This window comes from Salvia miltiorrhiza, chromosome 2 (genome assembly GCF_028751815.1).
Source record: "Salvia miltiorrhiza cultivar Shanhuang (shh) chromosome 2, IMPLAD_Smil_shh, whole genome shotgun sequence".
Classification (NCBI taxonomy): Eukaryota; Viridiplantae; Streptophyta; class Magnoliopsida; order Lamiales; family Lamiaceae; genus Salvia; species Salvia miltiorrhiza.
This window is the reverse complement of record NC_080388.1, coordinates 8658882-8676898: the sequence shown is the minus strand read 5'-3', so window position 1 is coordinate 8676898 and position 18017 is coordinate 8658882. Positions and strand designations below refer to the sequence as shown.

At 36.0% G+C, this 18017-nt stretch overlaps 1 protein-coding gene across 1 annotated transcript; it reads left to right on the top strand.

Annotated features, from left to right (window-relative positions):
- The first annotated feature begins 7583 nt into the window (after positions 1–7583).
- On the top strand, positions 7584–11292 carry LOC131012934 (uncharacterized). The gene is made up of 3 exons (XM_057940905.1): positions 7584–8441; positions 9372–10224; positions 10309–11292. Exons 2-3 carry the CDS (start codon positions 9829–9831, stop codon positions 11158–11160), a joined length of 1248 nt encoding a protein of 415 aa, XP_057796888.1. The 5' UTR covers positions 7584–8441; positions 9372–9828; the 3' UTR covers positions 11161–11292.
- The last annotated feature ends 6725 nt before the right edge of the window (positions 11293–18017 follow it).

Below are 18017 nucleotides of genomic sequence, written 5' to 3'. Positions count from 1 at the left end.
AGCTCAACTACCTTCTCAGAAATCCTACTAATTTCAAGTTGGATTTGTGTGAGCAGTTGATAACACTCATATTTCTATGGTTTTTAGCATTCATATGATATCAATTTTATAGGGAATTAAGTGTTGGATACTTATTTTGTGCTTATATTGCTTTATCTTGTGAAATATGATAGTTTCTCGAAATTTGATGAATTTTACAGGAATCTTGAGCTTGAATTTGGAAAAATGTTCTGAAATAGAAGTTGTAGTTTGTCTCGAGAGGAGTTTGTGAGTGCAAACGGATTGCAAATCGGAATTCGGACGAGGAAGATATAGTCAAAACAAAAACATCGCGCTTAGTAGTCCAAGAATGGCGATCGGGGAGTAGGTCGCCAAATTTGCCTCTTTATGTGAAGGAAAACGGTGAGCAAAACGGCGGTAGCCGAGTTTCTCACCGAATTTTCTGTCTTGTTTTCACGCTTTGTGCTGAAGAAACGGCGGGCGCCGTTTCTAGGGTTTTTTATGCACAATCGCTGATCGGGCCGCCGTTATCCCCGCATTTTTAAGCTATTCACGTTTTTATCAATTATTTTCGATTTTTGTGCTGGTTTTTTCCCTGAGACTATATATAGGTCTTTTATTTGACCTATCCAGGGGTCCAGACTTTATTTCTTAGTTTCATAGCTTTAAACTTTCATTGCTTTCATAGATTAACTTTATTTTTCTTGCAAGATTTCAGTTGTCATTCAACATTCATTCAGAGTTTTACATAATTCAGTTTTTATTATTTCTTTCTTGTTTATTATGCTTTTGATTTATTTTCTGATGTCTGGCTAAGTTCTTTATCTGATTCTAGGGTTTGTTAATAGTCAATTAGATTCATCTAATTAATTTGTTTATACCTTTTCGCCTTCCAGTTTATGATTCATAATTCCTGGTGCTTGATTTCTTGTGGATTATCTGGCAAATAATTTGCATGTGTAGCTATTCGGTTTGAGACCTAACAGAGATTAACTGTTTAGCAGATTCAGGAATGTATGATATGATTTTAACCTTGAGACCTAACAGAGATAGGTGGATCATATGGAGCTATTCTTAGGAGCTATTGAGAGTTAGTAGATTTTCTTGAGTCCTAACGGAGATACATCTCCCATTCAACATTGATAAGCATATATCTAAATCTCATCTTGATTATGTTTACAGTGATTTATGGGGGCCAACTAGAACTGAAAGTCTTGGGAAGGGTAGATACTTCATGTATATTATGGATGATTACTCCATAAGATTATGGATATACATCTTAAAGGATAAGATTGAAGCTTTGGATAAATTTAAAGAGTGGTACAGTGAGGTGGAGAATGAGAAATGAGTTAAACTGAAGTGCTTAAAAACCGATAATGGTTTGGAGTTTGTATCTGGAGAATTCAATGATTTATGTGCCAAGAAAGGAATTAAGATGCACAGAACTGTACCAGGGACACCTCAACAATATGGAGTCATTGAGAGAATGAATCAAACCATATTGAGGTGTATGATGTTTGAGGCAAGAGTACCCAAAAAAATTTTGGGCAAAGGTTGTGGTTACTGCTTCTTATTTGATAAACAGATCACCCTTATCTACTATCAGTTTCAAGTCTCCAGATGAACTGTGGTATGGTATGCCACCAAGTTATTCACACTTAAAGATATTTGGTAGCAGATTATACATACACAATAAGCAAGATAAACTTGAATCAAGGATATCCAAAAGGTGTAAACGAGTATAAGTTGTGGTGCACTGAACCTGAAATAGGAAAGGTGTTTATCAGCAGAGATGTCATCTTTGATGAATCGCAAATGCCTTTCAAACAAACCTCAAATCCTAAGAAAGAGGGTCAATCACCTGATAAGAATGATGATTCAATCTTATTAGAGCAGACAAATGGAGAAGAATTTGGGATACCAGATTCAGGTGGAGATATTGATGATCAAGATGATTCTTCACAAGATATTGCCCATGAAACTAATGAGGGCAACCTCAGTTCATATTAGTTGGAAAGAGATAGGGATATAACTCCACCACTGAGATTCAGCCATGCTGATATGGTATATTTTGCTCTCGGTGTGGCTGAATAATTGGAATATCAAGAGCCCAGAAACTATGCTGAAACAATGAAGAGTCCAGAAATGGAGCATTAGTTACTTGCCATGAGAGAATAGATTAACTCTCCTAAGAAAAATGGTACCTGGATTCTGGTATCAAGGCCTTTGAGCAAGAAGCTTGTCGGTTGTAAGTGGATTTACAAGAAGAAAGTTGAGTTTATTGGCAAGGAGCAGATAATATATAAGGCAAGATTGGTTGCTAGAGGGTTTACACAAAAGGAAGGGACAGATTACAATGAAGTTTTTTCACCAGTGGTGAAACACACTTCAATCAGAGTCATGTTAGCTGTGGTGGCTCAGTTTGATATGGAACTGGAGCAGATGGATGTGAAAACAACCTTTCTCCATAGTGAACTAGAAGAAAAGATACACATGGTTTAGCCTGAGGGTTTCATTCATCCCAGTTCAAAAGACAAGGTATGCTTACTACAGAAAAGACTATATGGTCTTAAGCAAAGCTCAAGACAATGGTATAGGAGATTTGATGAACACATGAGTGTGATGGGGTTCACAAAATCAGATCATGACAGTTATGTTTACTTGAAAAAGAAAAAAATGGTTAACTGTTGCTTATCTTTTACTTTATGTTGATGATATGTTGATAGCAAGTAAAGATAAGAATGAGATCAAGAGTATCAAATATAGATTGAATCAGGAATTTGAAATGAAGGATTTAGGAGAAGCCAAAAGAATCCTGGGGATGGACATAATCAGAGACAGAAAGGCAGGAAAGTTGTGGCTAAGTCAGAAAGATTATGTTCACAAAATGTTGAAGACATTCAATATGCATGAATCCAAAGCGGTCACTATTCATTTGGTTGTCCATCTAAAGCTATCTAATGAGTAGAAGCCCAAAACTGATGAAGAGATACACCAAATGAATAGCATCCCTTACTCAAATTTGGTGGGAAGTCTTATGTATACTATGGTCTCACTAGAGCATATTGAGGTAATTTTCCGATTTCCACGCAGAGGATATTCTAATCAAAGTTTGAGTCACTGTTTAGCCCTATTTTGTGATGAATCTCTGGGTGTTTACGTGTTATATTGACTTTTATTTTGGTCTCTTTCACTTAAGAGTTGAATGATTTGAGCTTTTGTGCTAATTTTGTTGTCTCAGGATTTTGTGCTCACATTGATTGATATGTGAACAAAAGTAAAGTCAGAATTTAGTTGATTGGTCTGAATAAGAATCGAAGTTCGTCTCGATACGAGTTCGTAGGCGAAAACGGATCTAAAATCCGACTTGAAACGAGGGAGAACGGACCAAAACAAAAACGTTGCGCATTGCAGTCTGCGAAGGGCATACACGGCGCCGCCGTGGGACGGCGGCGGCCGTCCCTGGGCGCGTTTTTTCCGTTTAAAAGACGAATTTTAGGGTTTTTCACCCCACTCTCGAACACAGCAGCCTCTAGGGCGATTTTCCACTATTTTCCTTTGGTTTTTAGAGATTCTAAACATCGATATTCGTGCTCGGTTTTCATTGGATTGTCGTTGATTGATCGTTTCATCCCGTTGGATTTGTTTTACTCGGATCACTACGTTTGTAAGAACTCATTTGCTTCTCTTAGTTATTTTGAATCTTTGGTTATTTGAATCCTTTAGTTGATGCTTTTGATGAATGTGATGATTTTAGATTATTGTCGTTGAATCTGGATAAATTACGTGAATCGTTGTTTGGTTATTGTTGCCTACGTTTCCGCTCTTATTGATGAATGTTTAGAGAATTCTTTCTTGGTGATTTAAGCTTTCTTTGCAATTGAATTGATGTTTGATTTAGTTTCATGCCTAGATAATAATTATTCATTGATGGTTCATAAGTTGATGATCGTTTGATTAGAGTGCATCAATTGAAACCCTAGTTGTTAATCTTCATGTCTAATACTTGTGTTCTTAGTTGTTCATGTCTCCTGCATTAGTTGATGTTTAGTACTTTTCTGTTTATGTCTTGGTGAGTAGAGTGCGAGATAGTGTCAGACCCAATTACCGATTAGAGTGTTTAGGTTTTATTTCTGTACTTGTGAGTAGCACAATTGAAGCCCTGCTAAGTCTTCCTTGAGAGACGACTTGAGTCACCTTACCACCCTAGGACGACCTCGTGTAAATTCGAGTCCATCCGCTAGGTGTTTTTGGATGAGTCAGTCACTACACATGCTTGCCAACCGGGAAAAAAAGGGTACTATTTCTTTGGACAGGTTTGGGCGTTACATGTTTGGTCTCTTGAAATTATCCCAAAGTTGGGAAATAGAGTCGGGAGGTATGTCGATGCATATGGTATTCCAAGTACTTGAGGTGGAAGTCTTGGAGGATTTATGACACTTGTTTGAGCAGCAGGTATTAACTTTAATTTGATTTTAACAATCACTTAACTTATTAATTGTAATCATAATTTTTGTAAAATATTTTAATATTATGTATGGATTTTTGTAGGTCCTACATCAATCGGAGTCATACCAGACGAGTTTGAGGTTGACATTTCTTACTAGCAGTCAGTCTCGTATCCTTCGCCCATAGGAGTACACTACAAGCAACCGATTAATCCTTTGATGGATGGTCGACAGTTACCCCTTATCGTGTACATGAGATGTTATCCTGTTGAGTAGGGGGCACATACCAATCGCAGGATTAGAGCGATGAGGACGATGTCTCATCAGGAATTCGAGCACACGACGGGACATGAGGCAGACTCGACACATCGAGTTGAGGGGTCTCATCATCGAGATAAGGGAAAACGTCATCAGTCTCTATCGAATTCTTCATTATCGAGTAGTGGTGATCACTTGATCCAATGGCAAGACCGTGAGTACTTAGAGGGCCTTGTCAGAAGGACGGACAAGGATCATGAGGTTCGAATGAGAAGGAAAAATAAGGATTTACATAATCAAATGTAAAGGAAATTAAAGTATTCTTTGATGATTTGAAGGGATTTTTCAAGTGTAGACTTCCACACCCTAAGGGTGTACACTCTTCTGTCCCTCGTCGTTTGCCTTCACTAGAGAGTCGAGATTGTGATGATGTGTGTAATATGGGTGTAGTGTGTGACGATGTATCAGGCATGAATTAGAAGGACGTACATGTACCGCATCATGATGTGCCACAGTCGATGTCAACTTGACATTCTATCCTTGAATACAACAACAGTTCTACTTTTACTACTCATCGGGAGCTCTCTCATTTTTCCTTCAAATTCATCCAACTATTTTGAGATTATGGGATAGCCATTAGTTCGATCTTTTTTTTAGTATTAGGGTGTGTTTACTTTGATGGATAAATTTATCATTGGAAAATGAGGGATAACAAAAATTTATGCCTTTAAATATCTCTTTTCTTTTCCAACATTTGACACAAAAGAGAAGTTCATCATTTTTCATTCCTTATTTTTACTTCAATGATGGATAATAGTATCCCTCCATTTTTGTTATCTTTTCTTTTCCAATGATAAATTTATCCATCAAAGTAAACACACCATTTGTATCAGTATTAGTATTATCTTCTTTAGTATTACTATTTTTTATATTAGTATTATTATTTCTAATATTATTTTCATTAGTATTATTATTTCGAATAAATATTTTCAACCTTAATATATAGGAGTATAAGTTATGGGGAATATAAAAAATTACAAAGTCATATAAATATTGAAAATTTGTACAAGACTAAATTAATAGTTTGACATTATTTTTACATAGAATTCCGAAACATGATACTGATAATTTTTTTCAAAGTATTCCATGATGAATGAATGATACTCCCTCCGTCCCAATATTCAAGTCTCGTATTCCTTTTTGGGCCGTCCCATGTAACAAGTCCCCTTTCCTTTTTTGGCATTAATTAGGACTCAATTAAGCATTTAATTAAGTTTCTCTCCTCCCCACCAACCAACCCACCTGCTTCTCTCTCTCTCTCTCAACCCCACCCACCATCCTCTTCCACCCGCTTCCCACCTCTCACCGCCTCTACAACCATTTTCTTCGGCCGAACAAACAGAGCCACCACTGCGCCGGGCTCCAACACCTCCGCGCCACCGTTCCTCTCACCCCTCCACCTTCCACCGCCTCCAACACCTCCTGCTCCGCCTCGCGTCTCCGCCGCCAACGCAACTCGCGCCGCCTCGCGCTTCCGTCTTCACCGATTCCAACGCCACCGCCGCTTCGCGCCTCCTCCTGCGCCGCCTTCCACCGCGGGCAGATCTGCTCAAATAAGTTAGGGATTTGCAAGTATTTAGGGAAAATTGAATTATAATTTAGGGATCTGCTCAGATCTGCGCCGCCTTCCGCCTTCCACCGCTTCGCGCCTCCCACTGCGCCGCCTTCCACCGCGAGCTCAATTTTATGATTTTGATTTTGAAGTTAGGATTATTGAATTATGATTTCGTCTATTGGAGTTGATTTTTTATTTTGATTTATGGAAGAGGGAGAAGAGATTTTGCTAGATCTGGGAAATGATGTAGGTATTGCTATGGGTGTGTGTTCGTGTGTTCTGTGAGACCGCCGGAGGTGTTCTGTGAGACCGCCAGAGAGAGACCGCCGGAGGTGTTCTGTGATTTCGTCTCTTCCACCGCTTCCCCTTTCCTTCCTTTTTAATTTTGCTATATTCCTTGTTGTATTAGTCAATTGAATTAGTAAATAAAATAACATTAAATAAAGCACTAATCATATGGTCCCTACTACTTTTACATTCACTTTAACTCTCCTAAATACCCGTGCCCAAAAGAAAGGGGGTTTCATTAACGGGACGGAGGGAGTATATGATCTAACGAGGTGTTCGGTTATTCAAAATTATTTGGTTATTCTATTTTTTTTAGGAAAAAAAAGGAAATTATATTAAGTCACGACGGACAATATCCAAAATCCAAAATGAAAAATTCGATTTCCAAATAATTACACCATCAATACTTTTAGCGAAATTCACTAAACAATGAGTGACACCATTTGCCTCTTTACGAACATGACGAAAATTAATAATAATATGCTCCTGCGGATGCATAAACGCCTCAAAAATCAAGACACATATCTAACAAGACTAATTATACATGATACTATATCTAAAATTAACTATGTAAGTTATGTACATTCAATCAAACAACTTATCCTGAAATTAAATTTTATCCAATTCTATATAATCCATCAAATGCAACGCTACCAAGTAGCAGTGATAATGCATGCTACTCAATCATGAAAAAAGAAATAGAAAATGTAAAATGGTTAGAGATAATGTGAAGTCATATAAATTGTAAGGTAAATGAAATTTGTGGACCAAGTATCTCCCTTCCCCTTCGCTTCGATTGGTCATTATTCAAAAGCTTTGTTATTTTTATCTTTCAACAGTCATCATTATAGTTCCCGTTTCGTACGCTGTGGCATTGTCTCATTTGCCCCACTCCCGCCTATTGCCACGTGCGTGGCGGGAGAGTCTACACTACACCAAGTTTTTTACACTCCCACTGTAAGATGTTGCCACGTGTTTTGTCCTACCAAACCATTTATTTTTCTGAAAATTTTTGTAAACCGGACGGCTTTTACAAAACCACCGGTTCACATGGTTTGTCATTCACATACCACGTCTCGATTAAATAACATGGTTTTCGTACATTATAAAAAATTGTACCCAGTTGTAATTCGACACATCTGCTTTGTTGATTTAACGTAACAATGGGTAGTCTTAGTTACTTTTCTTTCATCCAATTTTGTTTTTATGTTATATATTAACTATAATCTTTTATTATTTCAAAGAAAAATTGAATTACTTAATAAAAATAAAGAATTCAAAAATCTCATAATGCAATTTCGAAACTGAAGAAGAAATCCCTTGCCCCAACTCACTCATCTCTTCCGGCGAGACACCTCCGCCCCAAGCCATCCTTCCGGCGGATGACCACCAAAATCAGCCGCATAACATATCCCCAACCCCCCAACCGTAACCCAGCGCCCTTCCTCCCAACAAATTAGCCGCATCCCATTCCCTCCCCCAAACAGACCAGCCGCAATCACCTTCCCCCACCTCTAAATAAATCAGCCGACGTCCTCCCCCCTCCGGTGGGGCCCCAGGAGGTCACACCCTGTGTCAGCCCCAACCCGTCCCACCGCCCAGCACTAGCAGCTGCTACTTCTTCCCTTCCGGTGGTCCTGTCCCCGGAACAGCGCCCCAGAGGCCGCCCAAAGTCGACCTCCCTCCCTGCAACAAGCCAACGAGTGACGAAGCCCTCCCTCCACGGAAAATCGATAATGAGTAGTGACACCAAATCTGAGCCAGATGAAGGGGGGAGTTCAGTGTCGGCGACGTCGGAATCAGAGAAGGAACTTGTGGAGCCGCTTCCTCCGGTTCGTAGTTTTCGACTTTTGATATTTGAACTTGTTTATCATGATTTGGTGTTGTTTATGCTTTTGAAATTAGTTTACATCTTTTAAATTAATTAATTGGCAGTGTACATTTAAGAGAACCGATTGAGCTAACTATCTCAGCAATCCCGGAAGTAGAATGGGACAAAAAAAATGTTTCATTCATTTCGTAGTCAAACTAGCATCAGAATTTCCTATGTATCTAGACTTTGATTTAAGCTGTAACAAGCACCATTAATATACATGCAATGAAGTACATAGGTAACGTGGAAACTAAGATGATGAGAAACTAGCCTTTATTTGCTTCGAGAAAACATTAGAGTGGAAGCATATATGTCTTGCTGATACATACATACGGCCATGATACAAGAATGTTATCTCAAGATAGCATGAATACTTATGTACAACCACCTGAAGAACATCATTTGCAACAAAAAACTAAAGTTATTACACCAATTTAAAACAAGGTATAAAAGTGGATTTTCAAAAAAGAAAAAAATATAAAAGATAAGGCAGGAGAGTCTGGAAATGGAGTCCACCAACTAAGCATGTTAAAATATAATTATTAAATTTACCTCATCTGGGAAGAGACTAAATATCGTTTGCAGTGGTCCATGTTTCTGAAATTAGTGCTGTTTATACTTTTGAAAATAGTTTACATGAACAATAAAATTTATAATGCTTGAATGTAGTGGGTCTTAGATCTTGAGTCTTCAGAATTGATGAAATTGAAATTTCACTATGTATATGGCATTGTTGAAGTTCTTTTTTACACAAGAGGCACATAGCAAGATACACAGTAGGGAACACAGTTGTAGAAGTTCTTTCTGTTAAATCAATAAAGTTTTGATTGCTTTCAACTCGATTAGTTTCTTACTTTCATCATATTAATACAAATGTTTTTCATTACAGCCTAGGTTTGCATGGACAAGGCCTCTACTCCAGTCGTACAGAGGAGGAGGTATTAACCTTTACGTACGATCAGAGATTCTAAATCAGATACGTCACACATTGCTTACGATCGGGGGTGATGAAAAGGCTGTTGACAAGTTTCGAGTTTCACCATTGGGTCGTTTCATTGATTTGAGGAGGTCCGGGAGTGCAAACAATGCGCTACATTATTTGTTGGCGCATGAGTTGACTGACCCCAGCTTCCCGGATCATGAGAAGTGGTTCCACGTCGGTGGAAAGGACATTCGATTTTCAATGCAAGAGTATGCTCTTGTGACTGGATTGGTATTTGGGGGGGGAGACTGGCTTCAATCCAAATCTTCCTCATGTGATTCCACAGGATGGCATTTTCTATAGACATTTTGGGGGTCGTCGTACCACGGTTCACAAGCTGCGTGATGCATTCTGTAGTTTTCAGATGGGCAGAAACATTGATGACTACCTCAAGGCAGCTCAATTATTGATGTTCTATCAGATGGTGTTGTGTCGTGATGATATTCCCATCGAACGATGGGTGTGGGCGTTAGTCGAGGACATAGAGGAGTGGAACGATTTTCCATGGGGCGCTTATTCATTCCAGGTCTTGTGCCACTACATCAGTCTCCTCCCAAAGAAGCCAGAGCATATAGCCAACAAGAAGAAGACTTACCATTTCTTTGGACCAGTATGGGCTTTGCAGATTTGGGCATACGAGGCTATTCCATATTTGGGGCACTTGTGCGGGACCCGAGATAGAGAGGTTAAGTATCCTCGATGCTTGAGGTGGACCACTACATCCTCTGCTGCTGATTATCAGCATTTCTTCGAATATGATGTAAGACTTACCATAATTTAGTTTTTATTCTTGATTGATTGCTTGTTGTATATATATTAATTGTTTTTCATTGATTTTGTTTAGCTCAAGGTGAATGCTACTTTGGAACCTGATGAGTGGGAGACAAATGAGTTGTATTTTCTTAGTCTGGATACCCAAAATCCGTTATATGTGCGGTATGTGCCTTCTCAGCGCCACGCTTTTAAGAAGGGGCCTATTGTTGATCGAATGGCGAAGACAGCCGACAAAATGAAGTGTCGTGACACTTCCAAGGTTCAAGAATCGAGACATCACACTAAGCATACACGATCTTCACAGCAGCCAATCGTTGAGTCGGTTCGTCGTCAGACCACCAGAGCTGCATCAAAACGACGACGAAAGACGTCTCCATATAATGAGCAACGACGAAGTGAGTCTGCGCAGGAGGAGCCAAAGCCTCAGTTTATTTGTTGTCAGCACGGACTTCCCTGCAAACACTCACGTGAGGATGAGGATATTTTATTATCACGGTTGGGACAGAGAGTAGTTCAACATTTACTGATGGACGATTCTGAGACCGGGTGGATAGCTCGTCTTGCTCAGAGAGTGGCTGAGCACACCAGGCACCTCGTTGCCCCTAGAAGATCGAGCCCTCCTCCAGTACATGACCAACACGTGGATGATGCTTCTCATATATCAGATCATGACCAGCAAGATCCCATTCAGGTTCGTCGCTCCAGTACTCCACAGTCTGCTCATGTCAGCCATAGACGACCTAGGGCATCTCCAGTGCGTGATCTCAATCAGCCTCGCTTATCTGTTTCTCATCATTCTGCTCGAGGTAGCCTACCTAATAATTCTGTTTCCCAACGCTCTGCTGAAGGTAGCCACATGCGTGATGCGACTTTATTGCAAGTGGATACTGCCGAGTCCCACTGTGGACGAGGTCTACCTTAGCAAGTATCGCTATCGCATTGCACGTAGATTATTTTCTCTAGGAGTAGCTCGTTGATTTGCGATTGTTTTTTTAACTATTTTTGTGCATTTCTCAAACTTTATGGTAATCAGTCTATTATTTAGTTATTATTATGTTTTGATATGTTGATTGGATGAATCGTGCAGGAAATTTGATGGGTTAAATAAATAATTATACAACGAACATGCTCAAAAATATTTCTTCCAATCGGGTTATCAACTGTGTAACTGGCAGTGTAATTACCTGTGTATGCAACTGTGTAGCTAAGAACACTAGTAGAATGACATAACCGTGTAACTAATTGTGTAGATGTCACCTGACTGTGTAGTCAACTGTGTAACTAAGAACACCAACCTTCAAACTTCTTTATTAAAATTTCGATAAAATATTCAACACGCACCTTAGATCATGTTAATCAATATATTGAAAGTTGTAATTTTACCACTTAATTATATTCCATGTTCTAACAATCAATAATTAACGATTATTTGATGTTGTAAGTATTTGAAAGAGTTATTTTGTTTCAAGAAATATCTTCAATATATTAGTGGAGAATAGGTAATAGTCTAATTATTAATAGTTGATGCACAATTCATACTTGTGATTTTTTATCAGAATCATCAACTTTAGTGATGTATACTTATAATTGTTTTAGGGTATCCATGCACGCCAATTGCTCAAACGAATCAAACAGCTATACGAGACATACACGGTAGGGGACACAATGTCCTACATAGTAGAATGACATAACCGTGTAACTAATTGTGTAGATGTCGCCTGATTGTGTAGTCAACTGTGTAACTAAGAACACCAACCTTTAGAGTTCTTTACTAAAATGATTTTTCGATAAAATATTCAATACACACCTTAGATCATGTTAAATAATATATTGAAAGTTGTAATTTTACCACTTAATTGTATCACATGTTCTAACAAATCAATAATTAACGATTATTTGATGTGTTGTAAGTATTTGAAAGAGATATCTTGCTTCAACAAATATCTTCAATATATTAGTAAAGATACAGATAATAGTCTAATTATTAATAGTTGATGCAAAATTCATACTTGTAATTGTTTATCAGTTGCATCAATTTTAGTGATGTATGCTTATAATTGTTTTAAGGTATCCATGCACGTAAATTGTTTAAACGAATCAAAACAACTATACGAGACATACACGGTAGAGGACACAATAACTTACACAGTTGACTACACAGTACCATACACGATTGCATACACAATTATATTTGCACTAATCTTACTTCGATTTCATAATCCCCAATTGATTTTCCACTAATCTTACTTCGATTTCAATACCCCCAATTGATCTCCAACTAATCTTTACTACTCCCTCCGTCCACGAAATGAGTACTCATATTTCCTTTTTCGTCCGTCCACGAAATGAGTACTCATTTCCCTTTTTGGCAAGTGTACCCCACACATCTATTTAATTAATACACTCAAAAAGTGAGACCCTTAAACTATTCACACTACACTCCATACATTTCTTAAAACCCGTGCCGTCCACAAATGGGTACTCATTTCGTGGACGGAGGGAGTATAATTTAGTAATCTTCAATTGATTTCCCAATAATCGAACTTCGATTTCATAAACCCCAATTGCATTTGCACTAATCTTATTTCGATTTCAAAATCTCACTTGCATTCCCACTAATCTTATTTTAAAGTACGATTCTCATATTATATAACTTAGAATTAAGATGAATTAACAATGTAGATGTCTCATGACCGTGTAGTCAACTGTGTAACTAAGAACACCAACCTTTTAGAGTTCTTTATTAAAAAGAATTTTCGATGAAATATTCAACACACACCTTAGACCATGTTAATCAATATGTTGGAAGTTGTAATTTTACTACTTAATTATATTCCATGTTCTACCAATCAATAATTAACGATTATTTGATGTTGTAAGTATTTGAAAGAGTTATTTTGCTTCAAGAAATATCTTCAATATATTAGTGGATAATATAGGTAATAGTCTAATTATTAATAGTTGATGCACAATTCATACTTGTAATTTTTTATCAGAATCATCAACTTTAGTGATGTATACTTATAATTGTTTTAGGGTATCAATGCACGTCAATTGCTCAAATGAATCAAACAGCTATACGAGACATACACGGTAGGGGACACAATGTCTTACATAGTAGAATGACATAACCGTGTAACTAATTGTGTAGATGTCGCCTGACTGTGTAGTCAACTGTGTAACTAAGAACACCAACCTTTAAAGTTCTTTATTAAAATGATTTTTCGATAAAATATTCAATACACACCTTAGATCATGTTAAATAATATATGTTGTAAGTAAATGATTCACTTGTTATTTCAAAAATATCAAAATATAATTATAAATTTTAAACTTGTATTTGAGATGTAAGTAAACGATTCACTAATTATTTCAAGAATATCAAATTATAAATATAAGTTTTAAACTTATATTTGAGATGTAAGTAAGTGCTTCACTTGTTATTTCAAGTATGATTAGGGTAAATTAAATTGAGATTCTCAAATTCGAGTATGATTAGTGGAAATTCAATTGGAGATTCTCAAATTCAAGTATGATTAGTTGAAATTCAATAGGGGATTCTCAAATTCAAGTATGATTAGAAGAATTTCAATTGGGGATTCTCAAATTCAAGTATAATTAGTGGAAATTCAATTGAGGATTCAAGTATGATTAGTGAAAATTCAATTGGGGATTCTCAAAATCAAGTATGATTAGTGAAAATTCAATTGAGAATTCTCAAATTCAAGTATGATAATATTATTATTAAACTATATTAAATCATATACTAATATTAACATATATTTATTTGTTATCAATTAATCTAACTCATTAATATTAAATTTTTATTATATTAGTATTAATTTTATAAGAATATAAAAATAAACACGGGATGCAAATGCTAGTTGGTCTCATAATCAACAATAAATAATTATATTTTCTTAAGTAATCTTTTTAAAATGTAAGCCAAATGTGATAATATTTTAAAATACTAAATTAATTATTAAAACTAACTAAATATATAATCATAATAAATACAAAATGACTAATTTGACCCAATTAATTATGGCCATTTAGCACTACCATTCTGTAAAATGTGTCCGACAGAGAGAATTTATATATGGGCGGTCATATAATGCTCCATTTTCTGACGGCCTCTGGGGCGCTGTTCCGGGGACAGGACCACCGGAAGGGAAGAAGTAGCAGCTGCTAGTGCTGGGCGGTGGGACGGGTTGGGGCTGACACAGGGTGTGACCTCCTGGGGCCCCACCGGAGGGGGGAGGACGTCGGCTGATTTATTTAGAGGTGGGGGAAGGTGATTGCGGCTGGTCTGTTTGGGGGAGGGAATGGGATGCGGCTAATTTGTTGGGAGGAAGGGCGCTGGGTTACGGTTGGGGGGTTGGGGATATGTTATGCGGCTGATTTTGGTGGTCATCCGCCGGAAGGATGGCTTGGGGCGGAGGTGTCTCGCCGGAAGAGATGAGTGAGTTGGGGCAAGGGATTTCTTCTTCAGTTTCGAAATTGCATTATGAGATTTTTGAATTCTTTATTTTTATTAAGTAATTCAATTTTTCTTTGAAATAATAAAAGATTATAGTTAATATATAACATAAAAACAAAATTGGATGAAAGAAAAGTAACTAAGACTACCCATTGTTACGTTAAATCAACAAAGCAGATGTGTCGAATTACAACTGGGTACAATTTTTTATAATGTACGAAAACCATGTTATTTAATCGAGACGTGGTATGTGAATGACAAACCATGTGAACCGGTGGTTTTGTAAAAGCCGTCCGGTTTACAAAAATTTTCAGAAAAATAAATGGTTTGGTAGGACAAAACACGTGGCAACATCTTACAGTGGGAGTGTAAAAAGTTGAGTGTAGCATAGACTCTCCCTGCGTGGCGGTGTTCTTTTGTCGTTTAGGCAACCGCGTCACTGCTACGTCATAATGCTGTCATTAATTTTGTTACTATATTTTTACTTTATTTGTTTTCTATTTTATGGTTACAATTATAGAAAATAGAATGCAATTCTGAACCTACTTAACAATGCTTTTATTTTAATAAAAAAAAAAGATCGGTGTTTTTAGATTTATGAGTTCACGTATACTCCATTAATCGTTCCATGAAAGTATGTAATTTTTATCATTTTCGAATGTTCTACAAGAATGTGTATTTTTTTCTTTTTGAACCCTTTTTTCACTAGTAAAAATAGGCCTCTTCTTTTACTAGTAATGCACTCACTTTCTTTCACTGATAAAAATAGATCATTTTTCCCACTATTAATGCATTCATTTAATATTTATTAATCACCAACAATCATACATAGGGCTGTCTAATTGGTTATCGGGTTTTGGATAATCCGTTAACCGAACCGAAATTTTCGGGTTTGGGTATCCAATAACCGAATTTTTTGGTTATCGGTTCGATTTCGGGTATCATTTTTAGAAAAATTTCGGGTATCGGTTAACCAAATAACCGAAACGGGTTAACCGAAATAACCGAAAATTATTTAATAAATTATTTAATATATATATTTTAATTATTAATTCATTAATTTATTTATTTTAAAAAAAATCAAATCTTAGCTAAAATAAAATTATGATATATTTAAAGTATAAGAATAAACTTTAGTCTAGTGGATAAGTTGCTTTGTGTATTTTCTAGAGACTAAGGTTCAAATTCTCTATCTAGCAAATTATTTGAATTTTAATTTTTTAAATGGGTATTTCGGATACCCAAATAACCGAATCGGGTAACTGAACATCTAAAACGGTTCGGGAACAGTTAGTGAAATATGACAATTTCGGGTTCAGGTAACCGAAAATTTGGGTATGGGTAACCGAACCCGAACCGATCGACAGCCCTAATCATACATATTCTTCTCTCAAAAAAAAAAAAAAAAAAAAAAAAAAAAAAAAAAAAAACCAATCATACATATTCTTTTAAAGTGGAGGGAGTATAAGTTTGATCCATGTTGTCTAGTTTATGTGTATAAACTATAATACTAACGTCTAACTAATGTTAGTTCTATATTTTTGTTCATTAAAATTTGACATATATCGCGCACATGGTATTTGCATTGCATTATGTTTATTATTTGTACTTTAAGCAATAGTTAAGTATAATAAATTCTTAAAAAATAGCTCAAAAAGATTTACTACCCCTTAGGATAGCCTAGTGATAAAGTGTGTGTATCAGTGTGCATTTTTTTTTTTTAATAGAGTGTGCATTTTATGAACTCAAAAGAATAAATATATCTACCATTTTTCACATGCAAAATCAACATACGTATATTGCTTTTTTTTTAAAGTAAAATTATTATTTTAGTAAAAAAAAAGATATCGTATTAATACATGTTATATTAATACAATGCATGGCTTATGTTAATTTTTTTTTATTGACTATCGTATGAGGCCTAGTTCAAGTGGCAAAAGTTGAGGCAGTCAAACACTCTCCTTTGTAAGAAGTCTTGGGTTCAATCTTATATGTGTGGTTCTCACTTTTATGTGGATAATATTCCCACCTTTATGTGGGTAGTGACCCCGTCTGCGTTCAATTATTTTCTCATCTTTGTGTGGTGTTGAGGTCTCGCTTGCGCGCGAGTTGCTTATTTGATTATATTCCCTCCGTCCCATGAAGCATAACACAGTTCTTTTCGGCATGAAAATTAAGAAATTGATATTTTGTGTGTTAAGTGTGGTAGGTGAAAATGTGAAAATGTGAATAAAAGGTAAATTTTTTGCCGTTTTTAAAAACGTGTCATGCTTCGTGGGACAGACCAAAAAGGAAACTGTGTCATGCTTCGTGGGACGGATGGAGTATATTATATACCTCTTGTCATTCTTAAGAAAAAGTGTGTTTTTATTGATTGTAATGTTATGTTTATATGGTGAATTTTTTTTATATTTAATAGTCCTAGCCTTTTTAAACATCTCATGTCTGGAAAAAAAATAACCTCACAATTTAGCTGAAAAAAAAATATTATCATATTAATATGTTATAATAATATTATTATGAATTGGAGTGAAAATAAACGAAAAAAAATTACTAAAGTTTTTTTTATGTAGAAAAAAAATATCCATTTTACTAGATATATGTAAGGAATAAATAAAATAATAAAAAATATATATCTTAATTCCATCATTTTTTATAGATTACACACGTTAATTGTTTCTGGTATAAACTCTTTTAAATAAAAGGTTGGTAGAATGATTGTGGTATGAAAAATCTTGAAGGTCAACTTATTTAATTGTTGAACATTCCACTATTTAAACATGACAAACACAAAATCCATGAAATGGCTGGCGGCCAACAACTGTCCTTTTCCATGTTATTAGCAAGATCCCCAGGTTTTTATTACATCATTTAAACCAAAATAAAAACATTAATTTATGAGAGTGTATATATAGAAATGAGATTATATACTACTCAAATTTTGGATAGTATGTACATAGCACTCAATTTCATTCATTCATTTCTTTGATTTCATGGTCTAAATTTTTTTCACATTTTAAAGCTTATTTTATTGTAATATAAGAGTATACTTGAAATTCAATTAGTTATTTTATGCATATTTTGCAATACAAATAATCCCGTCGACACTGGCTTATGTGATTTAAAATTACTGGACATAAATATGCATGTATTGTAACACAAATTTATACACTACAACATAAATATGCATATGTATTGTGACACAAATATACATACACTGCAACACAAATAAATCCAAAGGTTCTGCAAGGTTACCCAGTTAACCCAGTTTTGTGGGTTACCTAGTCAATGCAGGGTTA

What these genes read in the sequence shown, in the direction of transcription:
- LOC131012934 (XM_057940905.1), top strand. Translation starts at nt 9,829, where the DNA reads ATGGGCAGAAACATTGATGACTACCTCAAGGCAGCTCAATTATTGATG. An exon ending in AGCATTTCTTCGAATATGAT is followed by an intron (nt 10,225 to 10,308) that starts GTAAGACTTACC and finishes GATTTTGTTTAG; the next exon opens with CTCAAGGTGAATGCTACTTT.